The sequence below is a fragment of the Rhinoderma darwinii genome, chromosome 4 (genome assembly GCF_050947455.1).
Source record: "Rhinoderma darwinii isolate aRhiDar2 chromosome 4, aRhiDar2.hap1, whole genome shotgun sequence".
Classification (NCBI taxonomy): domain Eukaryota; kingdom Metazoa; phylum Chordata; class Amphibia; order Anura; family Rhinodermatidae; genus Rhinoderma; species Rhinoderma darwinii.
The window spans coordinates 11,082,515-11,098,680 of NC_134690.1; the positions used below are offsets into that span (position 1 = coordinate 11,082,515).

At 43.2% G+C, this 16,166-nt stretch overlaps 2 protein-coding genes across 2 annotated transcripts; both read right to left on the reverse strand.

Moving 5' to 3' along the window:
* Positions 1–228: 228 nt before the first annotated feature.
* Positions 229–912, reverse strand: LOC142759672 (taste receptor type 2 member 9-like). Its single transcript, XM_075862105.1, has one exon. It carries the CDS (start codon positions 910–912, stop codon positions 229–231), a length of 684 nt encoding a protein of 227 aa, XP_075718220.1.
* Positions 913–2,382: 1,470 nt separating this feature from the next.
* On the reverse strand, positions 2,383–3,360 carry LOC142759676 (taste receptor type 2 member 9-like). The gene has a single exon (XM_075862119.1). The coding sequence runs from the start codon at positions 3,358–3,360 to the stop codon at positions 2,383–2,385; it is 978 nt and encodes a 325-aa protein (XP_075718234.1).
* Between the last annotated feature and the right edge of the window lie 12,806 nt (positions 3,361–16,166).

The window sequence follows — 16,166 nt, forward strand, 5'->3', positions numbered from 1 at the left end:
CGCTTGATCAATGATTGACCGTGCCGTTTATGCAGCAATAAATATTATCATTGTCGGCAGCACATCTCACTGTGTAAATAAGATGTGCTGCTGACAGGATGGGAATGCATGGGGATGAGTGATCACAATTGCTCTTCCCCATACATTACTGATCATAGCGCTCAGCGCTCATTTTTAGGGCCAATATTAAGGATCCTAAGTAAATAAAATTGAGATTGAAAAAATCTTTTAATAATTCTTCTCTTCAGATAATGAACATTTCATAAGACCAAAAAACAATGAGAGAAACATCTTCTTCAGCTCACTGCTGGACAAGATGATGTAGAGGGAATGGAGAACTGGAGGGCTACACATGACTATTATGTTGATCAAAAAGAGAACTTGACTATCAAATAAAATACCAAACATTGAAAGAGTCATACAAAGAAAAAATATAATCTGCAGCAGTAAGAAGAAGCTCATACTTTTCACAGCGCTCAAGTGAGAATCTAAGTTTGGGCTTTGAAAACCCGACTCGCTGCTCCTCACCCGCCGGGTGTGTGTCACAAGAGAATGAATTAACAGGCAATTTGCAACACAAAATATCAGAAATGGTGGAATTGACCCAGTGGAGAACATCGAGTAAAAAGCGTAAGAGTTGAGATAATTGTTAACTGCGTATCCCGATATATTTTTGTCTGAAACATTTAAAAAATTCTGTTGCTCCAAAAAGTACCACCCGGAGGGAATACCAAAAATTACAGAAATCATAAGAGAAGTCAGAAGGAGCCATAGGACCATGGTGGAGATCTTGGTCTTCAGGAAGATGAAGAACTTCCAGTTGTAGTTTGTGATCTTCACACAGTAAAAGACGCAGAGGACGGTGGCAAACCAGAGATTAGTGTAGTACAGAAACATTATGTCTGCAGACATTATCGAAAAAACAACATCGAAATCCAACCACCATGGATTTATTTCTTGGACTACTTCAAAAATAAACATACTAAGAAGATACAAGGATCTGGAAGTGGCCAAACAACTCAGTATCTTGTCACAGGTTTGAAAAGACTTCAGAGTTCTCCATTTGGTGATATTTAGTGTTATCCCAATGAAGCATTCAATGCAGAGAACAAGAGAAATAATAAACCGAAGGAGAAATTCCATAATGTGCGCGTTGGTCTTTCTTTCTTCCGTTACTTCTCTGGTCTCCACCGTCTTGTTCTCGGCTTTGTGTAAGGATCAGGTCCTAATGGCTTCTTTATAGTTCTCTTTGGGCTATAACTCATGTAAATTATAGGAACATGTTTGATTCCAATGCAAATCAGAACAGCATGCAAAAATAATATCAGGACTTCAACAGGATCCTGTGACAGTGCCAGGAAAGTATGGTCAGACTGGTCCACCAGAGTACCAGAGAATCCTCTGATCTTCCAGGCCCAAACTCGGACATAATAATGTAGCCCATCAGTGGCAGATGGTCTATCACCTTTCCATTCACCGATTTAGGACACTCTGAGTGAATAGAGGGGCATCCACTGTTCAGGATCCTCATCGCATGGCCAGAGTGGAGATCGGTTACAAAGAGCGCTTTATTTCGAGGATATTATAAATCCCTTTTGAAAGAGGAGTGTAAGGAATTGTTACTTAAGTCTTAAACCAAATGGCCTTTGGATCCATTTCGAATATCTATGGATCAATTTATGAACATCCCACCAAGTTTTTATCATCAAATAGGCAAAAGAGAATCTGAAAATTGGCCAAAATGTTTTGAGACAGAAACAGATTAGATTCACTGGCGTTGTCCCAAGATTTATATGTATTGGGAAGAGGCAACAATGTCTTTGATATTTTTATTCCTGCTGATTTCAAGATTTGTATACCTGGGAATAATTTAATATACCCCCCTAACCCCTTATACTTCTCACCTTGTTCATGTATCTATGTTACTCTTTGTGGTCCACAATATTATTAGTAAATTATGCTTATCGTTTCAGTCTCCTTCTGTAACTCTATGGTCTACTATAGTTTTGATCTAAAAAATAAAATCTAAGCGAGTGACTTCATATTTGGGAAACAAAGCCCTTGCTTTAAAGACAAATACAATTTCTGGGTCAATTGGTAAATAATTCTGGCTTCCTTGTACTTTTATTTCCCCCTTGCGCTCAGGGAAGTGGGTTTGGGGTAGGAAGATGGATGGACTTTCTTTATGCTGTGTAAATTTTTGTACTTGTATATTAGCAAAATTAAAAAAAAAAACATTGTAACTTTTTCAGAGCAGTGTTTTTCACACTAGAAGCGGAAAACTGTCTTAAAGATAAAACCATTTGTATTAAGATGCATTAATATAGTTGAAGAAAGCAACATACTAAGTAAATAACATTGAAATTGAAAAAAATGATTGTATTAAATCTGCTCTTCTGAAAATGAACATTTCATAAGACCAAAGAACAATGAGAGAACCGTCTTCTTCATCTCACTGCTGGACAAGATGATGTAGAGGGAATGGAGTACTGGAGAGCAGCACATGACTATTGAGTTGATGAAAAAGAGAACTTGACTATCAATTAAAAGAAAAGAAGTTGAAACAATCATACATAGAAAAAATAAAGTCTGTAGCAGTAAGAAGAAGCTCATACTTTTCACAGCACTCAAGTGAGAATCTAAGTTTGGGCTTTGAAATCCCGACCCGCTGCTCCTCACACGCCGGGTGTGCGTCACAAGAGAATGAATTAACAGGCAATTTGCGACACAAAATATCAGAAATGATGGAATTGACCCAGTGAAGAACATCCAGAATAAAACGTGAAAGTCAAAACCATTATTGTCCACAAATTTCGATATATTTCTGTCTCGATCATGTAATTCAGAATCAACATTCTGTGGTAATAAGCCATAAATGTAGCACCCGGAAGGAAGACTAAAAATTACAGAAATCACAAGAGAAGTCAGAAGGAGCCATGGGACCAGGGTGGAGATCTTGGTCTTCAGGAAGTTTAAGAACTTCCAGTTGTAGCTTGTGATCTTCACACAATAAAAGACGCAGAGGACGGTGGCAAACCAGAGATTAGTGTAGTACAGAAACATTATGTCTGAAAATATTATCGAAAGAACAACAATGTCATCCAACCACCAAGGATTTATTTCAAGGATCACTTCGAAAATAATCTCATTAAGAAGGTACAAGGTTCTGGAAATGGCCAAACAACTCAGTATCTTGTCACAGGTTTGAAAAGACTTCAGAGTTCTCCATTTGATGTATTTAGCAATCACAATTGTGATATTTAGTGTTATCCCAATGAAGCATTCAATGTAGAGAACAAGAGAAATAATAAACTGAAGGAGAAATTCCATAATGTGCACGTTGATCTTTCTTTCTTCCATTACTTCTCTGGTCTCCACCGTCTTGTTCTCGGCTTTGTGTAAGGATCAGGTCCTAATGGCTTCTTTATAGTTCTCTTTCGGGCTATAACTCATGTAAATTATAGGAACATGTTTGATTCCAATGCAAATCTGTACCACATGCAAAAATAATATCAGGACTTAAACAGGATCCTGTGACAGTGCCAGGAAAGTATGGTCAGACTGGTCCACCAGAGTACCAGAGAATCCTCTTATCCTCCAGGCCCACACACGGACATAATAATGTAGCCCATCAGTGGCAGATGGTCTATCACCTTTTTGAAGGTTAAAGAGGCTGCCCAGTCTAGAAAACCCATTTTCATACACCCATTTAGGAAATTTTGAGTAAATAGAGGAGCATGGACCCTCATCTTTTGGCCAGAGTGGAGAGCAGTTTTAGAGAGAGTGTCTCTCTCTGAAGGTCTTGTCCTGCATTACAAAGGCATCCAATCGATTTAAATAAGTTCTGTCTAATTCCTAATTTTTCCTGTGCTTGCACTGCAGGGAAATCAGGCCTCATGCACATGGCCGTAGCCGTGTGCACAATCTGTGATTACTGCATGGACGGCCACGGAGTGTCATCCGCGGGCCGTCCGCAGTTCACGGACCGTGGGATTCGCTTATTGTCAAGGGACATTTCTAACAAGTAGGGATTATCTAAATTGTAGAACCCCTTTAACTCCTTCATGCACCAGGACGTGCCGGTACATCCTGGTGCAGGGTTGAGAAGTATGGAGTGCGCTCACGCGCTGTTCCTGGCCATTTAACCTCTCAAATGCTGTGGTCAATCACGACTGCAGCATCTGAGGCATTAGAAAGAGGGGGGCGTACCCCTCCGACAGCTCATCGCCCACCCACTACCCAATTGTCTGGTGTCAATGGTTGTAATGGCAGCTCAGGGGCCTAATGAAGGCCCCCATGACTGCCTTCACTCTGCCTCTGTTAAGCCCTGCCTCTCTTCTTGAGTAAGTTGCAGTCCTAGGTTTGGCTCCCAAGATAGCAAGTAAGACGGCTTCGTCTGAGCTTAATATGTAAGCATGATTGCGTATATACTATATAGTCTAGTTTTAGTTACAGCTATATTAGTGGGGTCACTAGCACCGCGCATCAGGATTTTTCGCCAGGTTCCCCTAGATCCCCAGACTGTTAGTAAACGTCCGTCACTTTTAGGTTGTCAAGACTACTAGCCTTGAGTTGCAGAGCCCATCTCATTTCTCTGTCTTCTTCCGATCAGATTCTAGGGTGGAGTATTTAAGTCTGGTCAGTTCTTTCATTGTTGTGTATGCAATTATCTCATCAAGCTTCTGGCTACACCCTGTATCACCTGACTAATTGGATTATTTGGAACTGAACCTCAGCTTTGTCTTCAGATTAACCCTTTTGCTCACTGATTTGGACATACTGCTCTCGGCTGGTTTTGACCTCTGCAACTCCTGGTATTCTTCTGCTTTCTGATTTTGACACAGTCAATCCTGGTTGTGTACTCTGTTTGCTGTTAACCCTCTGGCTGTCTGGTATTCCATTTGGTTTTGCTTGCATTTCACCTCCTGTCCAACACCGTATTCTGTTAATGCAACCTGGGTTCTAAGCAGCCAAATCCAACCTGCCTTGCGATGGGCTCTTGTGAAGACCATAGAGTAGCATTAGAGTCTGCTGATCAGAGTAGTTACGGACTTTTGGTAGCAGATTACCTGCATGCTTTATCCAGACAGTCTTCAGCTGCCTTTGGGAAATCGCTTACAGAGCAATTCTTTAACTTGCACTGTGGGGAATTGATCAACTAGTGATTCCTTAATACGGATGACTGCCATATTCAATTGTATCGACATCATCAGCTCCCTGCTCTGCCATTCACTAGGCTACAGGCCACATTAGGCCTACATGCTATAAGACGTTGGGACAGAATCCCTTTGCTGCTGGCATGATGACGTCACTGGATCACGCTGACCTACGCAAGGGTCCCGTCTCGGTGTCTCACAGGCTGCAGGACTGAGAAAGCTGTGGAGCTCCATTCTCCGTAGAAGCACTATCTAAAAGTGGCATGTGGCACTATTTACAGGGAGAGGAGGCACTATCCAAGGGGGCCTGTGTGACACTGTCTACAAGGGGGCTGTAGCACTATCTACAAAGGGGGTGTGGTACTGTCTACAAGAGAGGGTGTGTGGAACTGTATACAAGGTAGAGTAAGGCACTGTCTACAAGATACGGTGTGTCACTATCTACAAAGGGGTAATGAGTGGTACCGTCCACAAGCAAGGGTGTATGGTACTATCTACAAGGGGGCCTGGTAGCACTATCTATGAGGGGGTGTGTGGCAATATCTACAAGTGGGGTGTGTGGCACTATTTACAGGAGGGTGTGTGGCAATATCTACAAGAGGGGTGGGGCACTCTCTACAGAGGGTGTTTGTGGCATTATTTACAGGGGGCTGTTTGTGTCACTATCTACAAGAGGAGGTGTGTGTGGCACTGTACAAAAAAATGTGTATGCATTATCTACAAGGGGTGTGTGTGGCACAATCTACAAGGGGGTGTGGCACTATTTCAAGGTATCTGACATTATCTACAGGGGCTGTGTGTGACTGTCTACAAGGGAGTGTGTATGGCACTATCAACAAGGGGGTGTGGCACAATTTACAAGAGGAGGTTTAGGGCACTATCAACAATAGGGTGTGTGTGGCACTCTCTACAATGGGTGTGTGTCACTTTCTACTAAGGGTTGTGTCTAAATAGCTACAATAGAATGTGTGTGGCACTATCTACAAGTGGGTGTGTCACTAAGTACAAGGGTGTGTGTGGCACTATCTACAAGGGGCTGTAATTTGCACTGTAATTTGCACTTTCTACAGGTAGGGTGTGTACAAAGGGGGTGGTACTATTTACAAGAGTGGTATGTGCCACTTTCTACAGGGAGCTGTATGACACTATCTACAAGGGGGGGGGGGTGTATGGCACCATACAGTGGGGTTTGTGACACTATATACAGGGGGCACTCTCTACAGGTGTCTTTGATTATATTCCCCAGACATAACTTTGCTTGGGGCCCCAGAAATTTAAAATTTTCCACTGAAGGTAAGTACAAGGATACTTACTGCTGGGGCCCTGTATCTAAGCCTATAATGTGTAATACTGTCTTCTGGGGCCATGTATCTAAGCCTATCGTGTTTGATGCTGACTACAGGGATCCTGTAGCTAAGCCTATCATGTGTGATAAGGATTGCTGGAGCCCTGTATCTAAGCCTATCATGCGTGATACTGACCGCTGGGACAATGTATCCAATTCTATTTAGTAGTGTAGCTTTAGGGGCCTTAGTCTTACAAATATGCTGTCTCCGATAACAATTTTTGGTAGGGGGGTAAATATATATCTTGCGGCTCGTTTCCATAATCTTTTAAGATCCTAGCAACACCCCCTGAGCTATATTATTAGCTAAAATTATGTTTTTTAAACCATAAGAGTTCTCTAACATCCTTGGTGCAGACGGATTGTATTTGGTAGATTTGGAGAAAATTCAGTTTGAGAGGTGACACCAAAGACTGGATTCCATCAAAATCTGGGTATTTGTTATGGGCCACCCAAGTGTCTAAGACATGGTCTTGTTTAGGAAACGCAATATAAGGCTTCAAAAAAGCGGGTGTTAACGCTGTAGGTGTAGACGCACCACATGTGAGGTTTGACCTAACAACCAAGGCAATAATGTAAGCGGGTTTCTAAGTGAACCCAGTTCTATCCTGGTTTGAAGCAATAAAGTTTTCACCAAAGCGTTACCCAATAAGGAGGTTTCCAGAGCCGCACACCAAGGAATATAACCCGATGACACTAAGGTCAGCCATCTCTGGGGTTGTATGGCTTTGTAGTAAGTTTCCAGGCCAGGAAGGCCAATTCCTCCCCTTACCTTTTGAGGGGTAATAAGTTTACGCAGAACTTTCGGTCTCCTCTGCATCCAGAGGAAGGTGGAGAAGAGTTGTCTTATATGTGTGTCTTGTATGTGTGAAATAGATCTTTGCTAAGTGAATCCGTACCATGATATATAATGCGATATGTGAGATATATGCTTACAATAAATGCTTTTGGCCCATCCAGATAAGAGACCGCACGCACACTTGTTGTCAGGACCCAGGAGCGGGGCAATGGCTGTATCACACAGCCGCAGCCCCGCTCTCATACATTCATGTGTTACAATGCTGGGCTATATATATATATATATATATATATATATATATATATATATATATATATATATAGGGATGTCACAATACCAGAATTTGGACTTCGATACCGATATTTTGTGTAGTATTGCGAGACTCGATACCAAAACAATGATCTACATTACGAGAGTTTACAGAGGAGATCCTTTATCTATACCAAGTGAGGCTTCCTGACCCACCGGACACTAAGCTTAAAAGGTTGCCAAGAAACGGATGACATCTATGCGCAGTGGCGGATTAAGTAGACCATGGGCTGTTACCCAAACTTGGGCCCCCCTTCCGCACCGCCGCCCTGCCGCGCCGTAACTATTTTTAAAACTACCTTTTTGGGCAAGCATTAACAAATGGGTGTTACGATTCCCCTTGTCACAGGGCTGTGTCCCTACATACTGACAGTATCACACTGTGCAGGGACACATCCTCCTGACAAGGGGAATTGTCTAGCAGTCCTGGACTGCAGAAAGACTTTTTGTGAAATACAAGGATTTCCTATAATAAATATGTCAGGAGAGTTGACAGATTCTCTATAAATCTAATGACTCACAGGTGACGACGTCTCAGATTCTAGTAGTTGTTTTCCTCTTTTCTTCTCCATCCGGTCCACAGCTAATGACGACTTCTCCCGGCCATGACTCATTTCTGCAGAATTTGCCACTCAGACGTCTCCTCACTTTTCCAACATTTCCACACCTATAAACGAAAATAAAGTTATTATGGTGCCACGTACTGTGCCCCTAAATATAATAGCACCAAACACTGCGCGCCTGAATATAATAATACCACACACTGTAAAACACCACATACACACAGCCCCCTGTACATAGTGCCACACACAGCCCCTGTAGATATTACACACCCCCATAGATATTGCCATACACAGCCCCCTCTATATATCACACATCCCCCCGTAGAGAGCGTTACACACAGCCCCCTATAGATAGTGCCACACAGCCCTCCCCCTCTTGTAAATAGCACCAAAAAGCCCCCTATAAATAGCGCCACACACATACCGCTGTGGATAGCACTACACAGCCCCCCCCTTGTATATAGTGCTACACAGCCCTCCCCTTTGTATATAGTGCCACACAGCGCTCCCCCTTGTATATAGTGCCACACAGCGCTCCCCCTTGTATATAGTGCCACAAGGCTATGTACACATTTAAAAACTTTATATTATAATTATATATATATATAATGTATGTGTGTGTATCAGTGTGATTGATTGATTTTATTAAAAACTATTTTTACTTTTTGAGATACAGCTGCTTTGTATCCTGTATGCGTCAGGTAAGCAGGACTGACAGGATCAGTGACACGCAGGATCCACCTCAAATCTATCACATTAAGATTATAATTTAGCGCAGAGCCCATTTCACTGATCCCGTCAGTCCTGCTGACCTGACGGATACAGGATACAAAGCAGCTGTATCTCAAAAAGTGAAAATATTTTTTAATAAAATGTAATTACAAAGTTGCACCAAACACACATTTTTATAAAAAAATAAAATAAAATAAAATATGATAACTGCTGAGAGCTCTATGGGGGGGAGAGTTATACTGCAAGGGGGTCTAACCATCTGACTGCAGGCAGATGGCTCTAGGAATAATCCCCCCTTCCCCCATAGGGTCCTCAGTAGTTACTATACTGCAAGGGGGGGAGGTTGAGCGTCTAACTGACTGAAGAGAGCTCTATGGGGGGAAACTATTATCCCCCCCATAGAGCTAGCTGCCGTCAGTTAGATGGTTAGCCCTCCCCCCCTTACTGCATAATCCCCCACCTAGCGTTGGCCAGTGACTTTAATGTTAGTTGGGCAGGAGGATAAACCGGCAGCCAGTACCACTAACCTCAGCGACGGTGACCGCCCGCCCGGCTCTTCTCTTCCAGCTTCTCTTCCAGCTTTGGAGTAACAGAACAGCCGTCCACCAGCATGTGGTAAAGCAACCACATTGCTTTATGCTGCAAAATTTGAGAAGACACACTCGCTCTAGCGTCCTCAAACAATCCCCCCTTCTTTATCCTGGCTAGTGCCAGGAGAAAGGAGGGGATTGAATGTTCAAACCTCCTACACTGTGTGCCGACATTTTTTGAGCGAATACACAGAATAAACAAGAACATACACAAACATAACTTACCTGCTCCTGCCGCCGCCGCTCCCTCCGGTGCGTCCGCTACTAGTGCTTGCTTCTAATCACATGTCTGGAAGCCTCGACCGGAAGTAGTCATCTTACTGTCCGGCCGCGGCTTCCGGTCCACAAGAAAATGGCGCCGGATGTCGCTCAGCCGAAGACCTTCCATTTGGACTGTGTGGGAGCGGCGCATGCGCCGTTCCCACACAGACGGCATACAGCATAGTGAATGGAACGGCTCCCGTTCGCATTCTCTATGGGGATGTATGTGCCGTATTCCATGTCTGTATGTGTCGTTAATCGACACATACAGAGATGGAAAAAAAAAATGGCAGCCCCCATAGTGAAGAAAAAGTTAGAAGAAAAAAAAAAAGTAAAACACAAACACACAAATAAATAAAATTTCTTTTAATAAAACACTAAAAGCAAATTGATATAAAAATTATTGAGCCAAGGAGCACATTATTTATACTTACATAGAACAGAGGTTTTCTAAGCTTGGTTGAATTTAATATGTCTTTGATTTTCAACCGCACAAACTATGTAAATATCTAACTGTAACCATGTAAGGCCCCATGCACACAAACATATTTTTTTCCTCCCGTAAATACTGGCGTAAATACGGGTCCGTTGTCACACGTATTCCACCCGTATTTACGGACCCGTTTTCTCTGCACTAATCGGCAGCCCCTTCTCTTAATCAGTGCTGGATAGAGAGAAGGGGCAGCCCTTTCGGGCAGAGTTTCCGCAGCGATTGAAAGTAAAAAAAGTTCATACGTATGCCGGCTGTTGTCTTGGTGACGCGTCCCTCTTTTGACATCCAGTCCGACCTTCCTGGATGTGCGGCAGTCTATGTGACCGCTGCAGCCTGTGATTGGCCTGTGATTGGCTGCAGCGGTTACATGGGATGAAACGTCATCCCGGGAGGCCGAACTGGAGGAAGAAGCAGAGAGTTCTGGGTAAGTTAACTTTTATGGCCCTGTTCACACAGAGTTTTTTGACACGTTTTTTGACGCGGAAAACGCGTCGGAAAACGCGCCAAAAACGACCCACAATGACTCCCATTGATTTCAATGGGAGACGGAGGCGTTTTTTTACCGCGAGTAAAAAAAACGCCTTGCGGCAAAAAGAAGGGACATGACCCTTCTTGATGCGGTTTCCGCGTCCAAAACCGCATTGAAAGCAATGGGGACACGTCAAAAAACACCTCAAACTAGTGAGGTGTTTTCTGACGAGTATATTGCCGAGTGTTTTGGAGGAGTTTCTTGCAGGAGTCGTCTCCTGCTGCTAGTCCAGCCCAGCAAGGGGCTGTCATTTCCTGTCTGCTCGTGGAGCCTGAAAAACATCGTGGACAGAACTCAGGGATACAGAAAACCGAAGTCCTGCATCCAAATCGAATACAAGTAAGTGCAATTGCTCCTATGTTCCATACATGCTATACATGTATGGAGCTGTGCATTTTTTTTTTTAGATTTTTTTTTTTTATTTTTTTTTTAGATTTTTTTTTTAGATTTTTTTTTTAGATTTTTTTATTTTTAATTTTTTAATTTTGTTATGCAGTTGTTCATGTATGTCATCTCTTTTTTATTTTTTTTTAACATTTCAGGAACAGAAATGACGACAGCAGAGGTGTACCACCGAATGGACATTGATGTTGGGAAATTGATTCAAGAACTAAGTATACTTTTTTTTTTTTAATGTGGGCCTGTTCACATCAGCGTGGTTTCCACTGAGGGGTTCCGTCGGTGCTTTCAGTCAGGGGAACCCCTCAACGGAAAGGCAAGTGTGAAGTGGTGACAGATCCGTTGCTAATGGTTTCTGTTTGTCCCCGTTGTGCAAAGGGTTCTGTCGTTTCGACTGAACCAATACCGCAGTGTAGGGAATCCCATTAGCAACGGATCCATCAGCATTGAAGTCAATGATGATGCAAACAGAAAACAATGTTTTTTTTAATGTGGGCCTGTTCACATCAGCGTGGTTTCTGCTGAGGGGTTCCGTCGGTGCTTTCAGTCAGGGGAACCCCTCAACGGAAAGGCAAGTGTGAAGTAAGTTCCGTTTGCATCACCATTCATTTCAATGGTGACAGATCCGTTGACAGAAGGATGTCAGGCTGGGTTCACACGACCATGTTACGTCCGTAATGTACGGAACGTATTTCAGCCGGAAGACCCGGACCGAAGACAGTGCAGGGAGCCGGGCTCCTAGCATCATAGTGATGTACGACGCTAGGAGTCCCTGCCTCGCTGCAGGACAACTGTCCCGTACTGTAATCATGATTACAGTACGGGACAGTAGTTCCACGCAGAGGCAGGGACTCCTAGCGTCGTACATCACTATGATGCTAGGAGCCCGGCTCCCTGCACTGTCTTCGGTCCGGGTCTTCCGGCCGAAATACGTTCCGTACATTATGGACGTAACATGGTTGTGTGAACCCAGCCTCATGCGTGTGAAAACCTCGGCAAAAACAGCCTGAAAAACCGCCTGGAAAACCGCCTCAAAAACCACGTCAAAAACCACGTCAAAAACCACGTCAAAAACCACATCAAACATGAAAACCTCCAGGGTCAGTTTTTACAGGAGGAATTTTCCTCCTGCAAAAAACTCCGTGTGAACAGGGCCTAATAATATTAACTCCAGTCTTAGTCACTGTCTCGGGTGCTGAAAGAGTTACTGCCGATCGTTTAACTCTTTCAGCACCCTGGACAGTGACTATCGCCTGACGTCGCCTAGCAATGCTCCCGTAATTGTAGGTGCACACACGTAGCCACCCGTAATTACGGGAGCCCCATAGACTGTTATGGGCCTGCCCGTGCCGTAATTACGGCCTGAAATAAAACAAGTTCCATATTTTTTCAACGGCCCGGTCCCCTTCCCGTAAGCAAACGGAAAGGTACCCGTGGCCAATAGAAGTCTATGGGCCCGTAATTACGGGCGTTTTTACGTTCGTGTGCATGAGGCCTTACCATTATAGTAAATTACACTGTATTTAATTTAGCCTTGCTGGAAGACAGGAGGTGGAGGATTGTTACATGAGTAAGTCTGCAGCAGCCGAAAACGAAGCCTTGCTGGGATGCATAGTGCCTCAGCAGCAGTGTGATAAGAAACAGGAGAGGGAGGACGGCTGCGGGTGTGAGTCTGCAGCAGCTAAGGACAAACTGTGCACATAAAAACCTACATTATGCAGAGTACGTTATTACAGAAAATAGCCAAACCAACACTAAATTTACCTAGTTATAGCAAACTTTTCTCTGTGTGTGCTTAGGCTTAATGGTCATTTGCTATGTACCCCAATGGTAATACAGTAAAAACTGCTAACCCAAATGTTTCTGCACTATTCTGCATTGTTAGATAGATAAACCTTTGCATACTCAGAGATGGAGGAGGTGAGTTTTATATAAAAAAATAAAATAAAAATAGAGACCATCCCTTTGAACAACAGTCCATCAATATGCAGTGCAAAAGGGTAATGCACAAAAACTTCATCATATACAGTATATACAAGACAGGTACATTCCTAGTCTCTTTCAGTTATGTCTAAGGGAAACATGATAAAGTTTATATAAAAAAAAAAGAGAAAATCTGTTTGCATATATCACATTTAGTATACTGCTTAAAGTAAGGGCTTATTCAGACGAACGTATAATACGGCCGTCCTACGCACTGACCTATATTAGTCTATGGGGCCGTTCAGACTGTCAGTGATTTTCACGCAGCGTATGTCCGCTGCGTAAAACTCACGACATGTCCTATATTTGCCCGTTTTTCGCGCATCACGCACCCATTGAAGTCAATGGTTGCGTGAAAATAGTGCACGGCACGCGGAAGAACTTCCGTGTGCCGCGCGTGATGCACGCTACAGTAGTCAAAACTATGAATGAAAACAGAAAAGGACCACGTGCTTTTCTGTATACAAGCATAAAAACAGAGTGTCATAATGATGGCGGTTGCGCGAAAATCCCGCAGCCGCGCATCATATGGTGATGACACACGGAGCTTTTATGGACCTTTTGCGCGCGCAAAACACACACGCTCGTATGAATCCAGCCTTAAAGTGGAGCTAAATGCTTGACAAACTTCTGACATGTCATAGAGACATGTCACAAGTTTGTATTGGTGGGGGTCCGAGCACTAAGACCCCCACCAATCGCTAGAACGAAGCAGCTGAAGGCTCGTGTGAGCGCTCAGCCGCTTCGTGTCTGTTCGTCTTTTTCCGGAAAGCCAATGTATCGGAGTACAGGCTCATAGACTTTCTATTGAGTCCGTACACGGATACGTTTATTTCCGTAAAAAGCCGAACAGAAACTAAGTGACTGAGCGCTCACACGAGACGTTCAGCTGCTTCATTCTAGCGATTGGTGGGGGTCTCAGTGCTCGGACCCCCACCAATCCAACCTTCTGACATGTCACTGTGACATGTCAGAAGTTTGTCAAACGTTTGGCTACACTTTAATGTTTCAATTAAACTTGTCATGTTTAAATGTTTTTCTTCAATTGAACTACCTGATAAAGAGCAATTAATGATTATGTGGCAAAAATATTGTTCTCCACAGGAGGTGTCGACTTAGGAGCAGAAGGTGTGAAAACCAGATTCTAATGGAAGGTGGACATATAAGGAAGGTAAACCGGTGGCATCCAAGGCACTCTTGATGGCACTTGCATTGATGGTATGACCTCACATATGCCCCCAAGACTGCAAATTTCGATTAGGTAAGATCTAAACGGTATGTCCCGGGTGTTACAGCTCTTGCTGCTAAATTCTGTTAGAGCTGTTTAATTTGCATACAGAATAGTCCTGACAGACCGGTGCCAACCTTACCAACACACCCGCCTCTCACGGAGAGACCTTCCCAGGTGATACAAATTGTTTTCATTCAGCTTCCTAAGATTGTGATGTGTATAAGTGTGTGTTCATTTGTTCTCAGAGTTGGTAAAAAAAAATAAAAAATGGCTTTAGCCACTTTTCAGATAAAATATTTAGTATTTGTGAATATTTCTGTGGGTAGGAGCTGTCACGGGAAATCAGCAAAGATGAAGGGACAAATCACACTCAAAAGTGTTACAACACAAGTACAAAATACAATGTACAGAGTAGCTTCACATTTCCTAGATATTCTGTCCGGTGGGAAAGACATAAGTTTATGATAAACATTTTTATAAATGGGTTGGACATAGTCCAAGGGCTTGACACTTTTATATCATGCACTAACGACTCTCAAAGGACACATTGTAGTTATTACCATATGAACATTTATTTGAAAAATCAACAAAGGTTGGGTTCCCATCAAGTGCCAACAAACTTAAACCAAACACCAAAATGATCAACTCCATTACTGAGATGTGCAGAGCCACCAGCCAGGCACAGCCTGAGCCAATACAACGTGCTTGTCACAAACTGAAGGCAGTGTCACAAATCCAATCAGCTGTGTAGACAAGCAACTTGCGGTGGAAGAGGACTTACATGTGGAGGGTTTGTGGCAGTCATAATAAAGCTCCACTAATCCGCCTACGAGGGTCCTCACCCCAGGCTGACAGTATGAGGTGCTTTGTACAGCCGGGTGACGTACATTAACAAGAGACGGTGTCTGACCGATAAGAAGGACCCTAACAAGTCCTGCTGACATCAACAGCCGTCAAGGCAAAGGAGAAATTCACTTGGATCCACATCTCACACTACAAAAAGGTCAAAGTCCCAAGTGAAAAGAGCGGAGTGCCAGGGAGCCAAGACGAACGAGTCAGCAGAATCCAAGTGTTGTTCACAGCGGGAGACAAGTAAGTGACCAGGAGGTGGGTAATAATTAATCCCCCACTGGACACCACCCTACAGACTGACTCCAATTGACTGGGATACCTGAAGGGTGACAGTCAGTGAAGCACAGAAGATGTACGGGTCTATGGCACTGATAGGACCCAAACCTGGAAGGAAATACTAAGAGGGTGATAGCAGGTTTTATATATACTAATTGTGGCCCTAATATTCTTATTGTTTGAGGTTTATAATGATAATATATGTAAATATCCCAGAGTACTGCAAACTACAAAGTTATCAAAGGTGTTTTATTATGTGGAGTTATGAGGTGAAGGTCACTGGTTGTTGTCACTCAGAAGTAAGAAGTACATGGCAGCTGTGAGAGGCAGCACAATGGTAAGTTATCTGCAGCTTTCTAGAAGATCCCAAAACAACTTAAAAGTAAAAAAGTTTTGCCGGATAGCGGGACCCAAGAAATGTGGGAATATTACATACTGAGGTTAAGTTTCATGTTAAGTTCTGGATCAGCGAGCCTTAGAATTGGACTATTGGAGGCATGTGTCAGATAAAAGGTGTAGCAGCGTGTTATAGGGGAATGTTCACATGTAGTGTTTTCAGCCGTTTTTTGGTGCCGTAAACATCCCAAAAAACGGCTGAAAAACGTCGTAAAAAAAAAAAAAAAAAACTTGCAAAAATTGCTGTTTTCT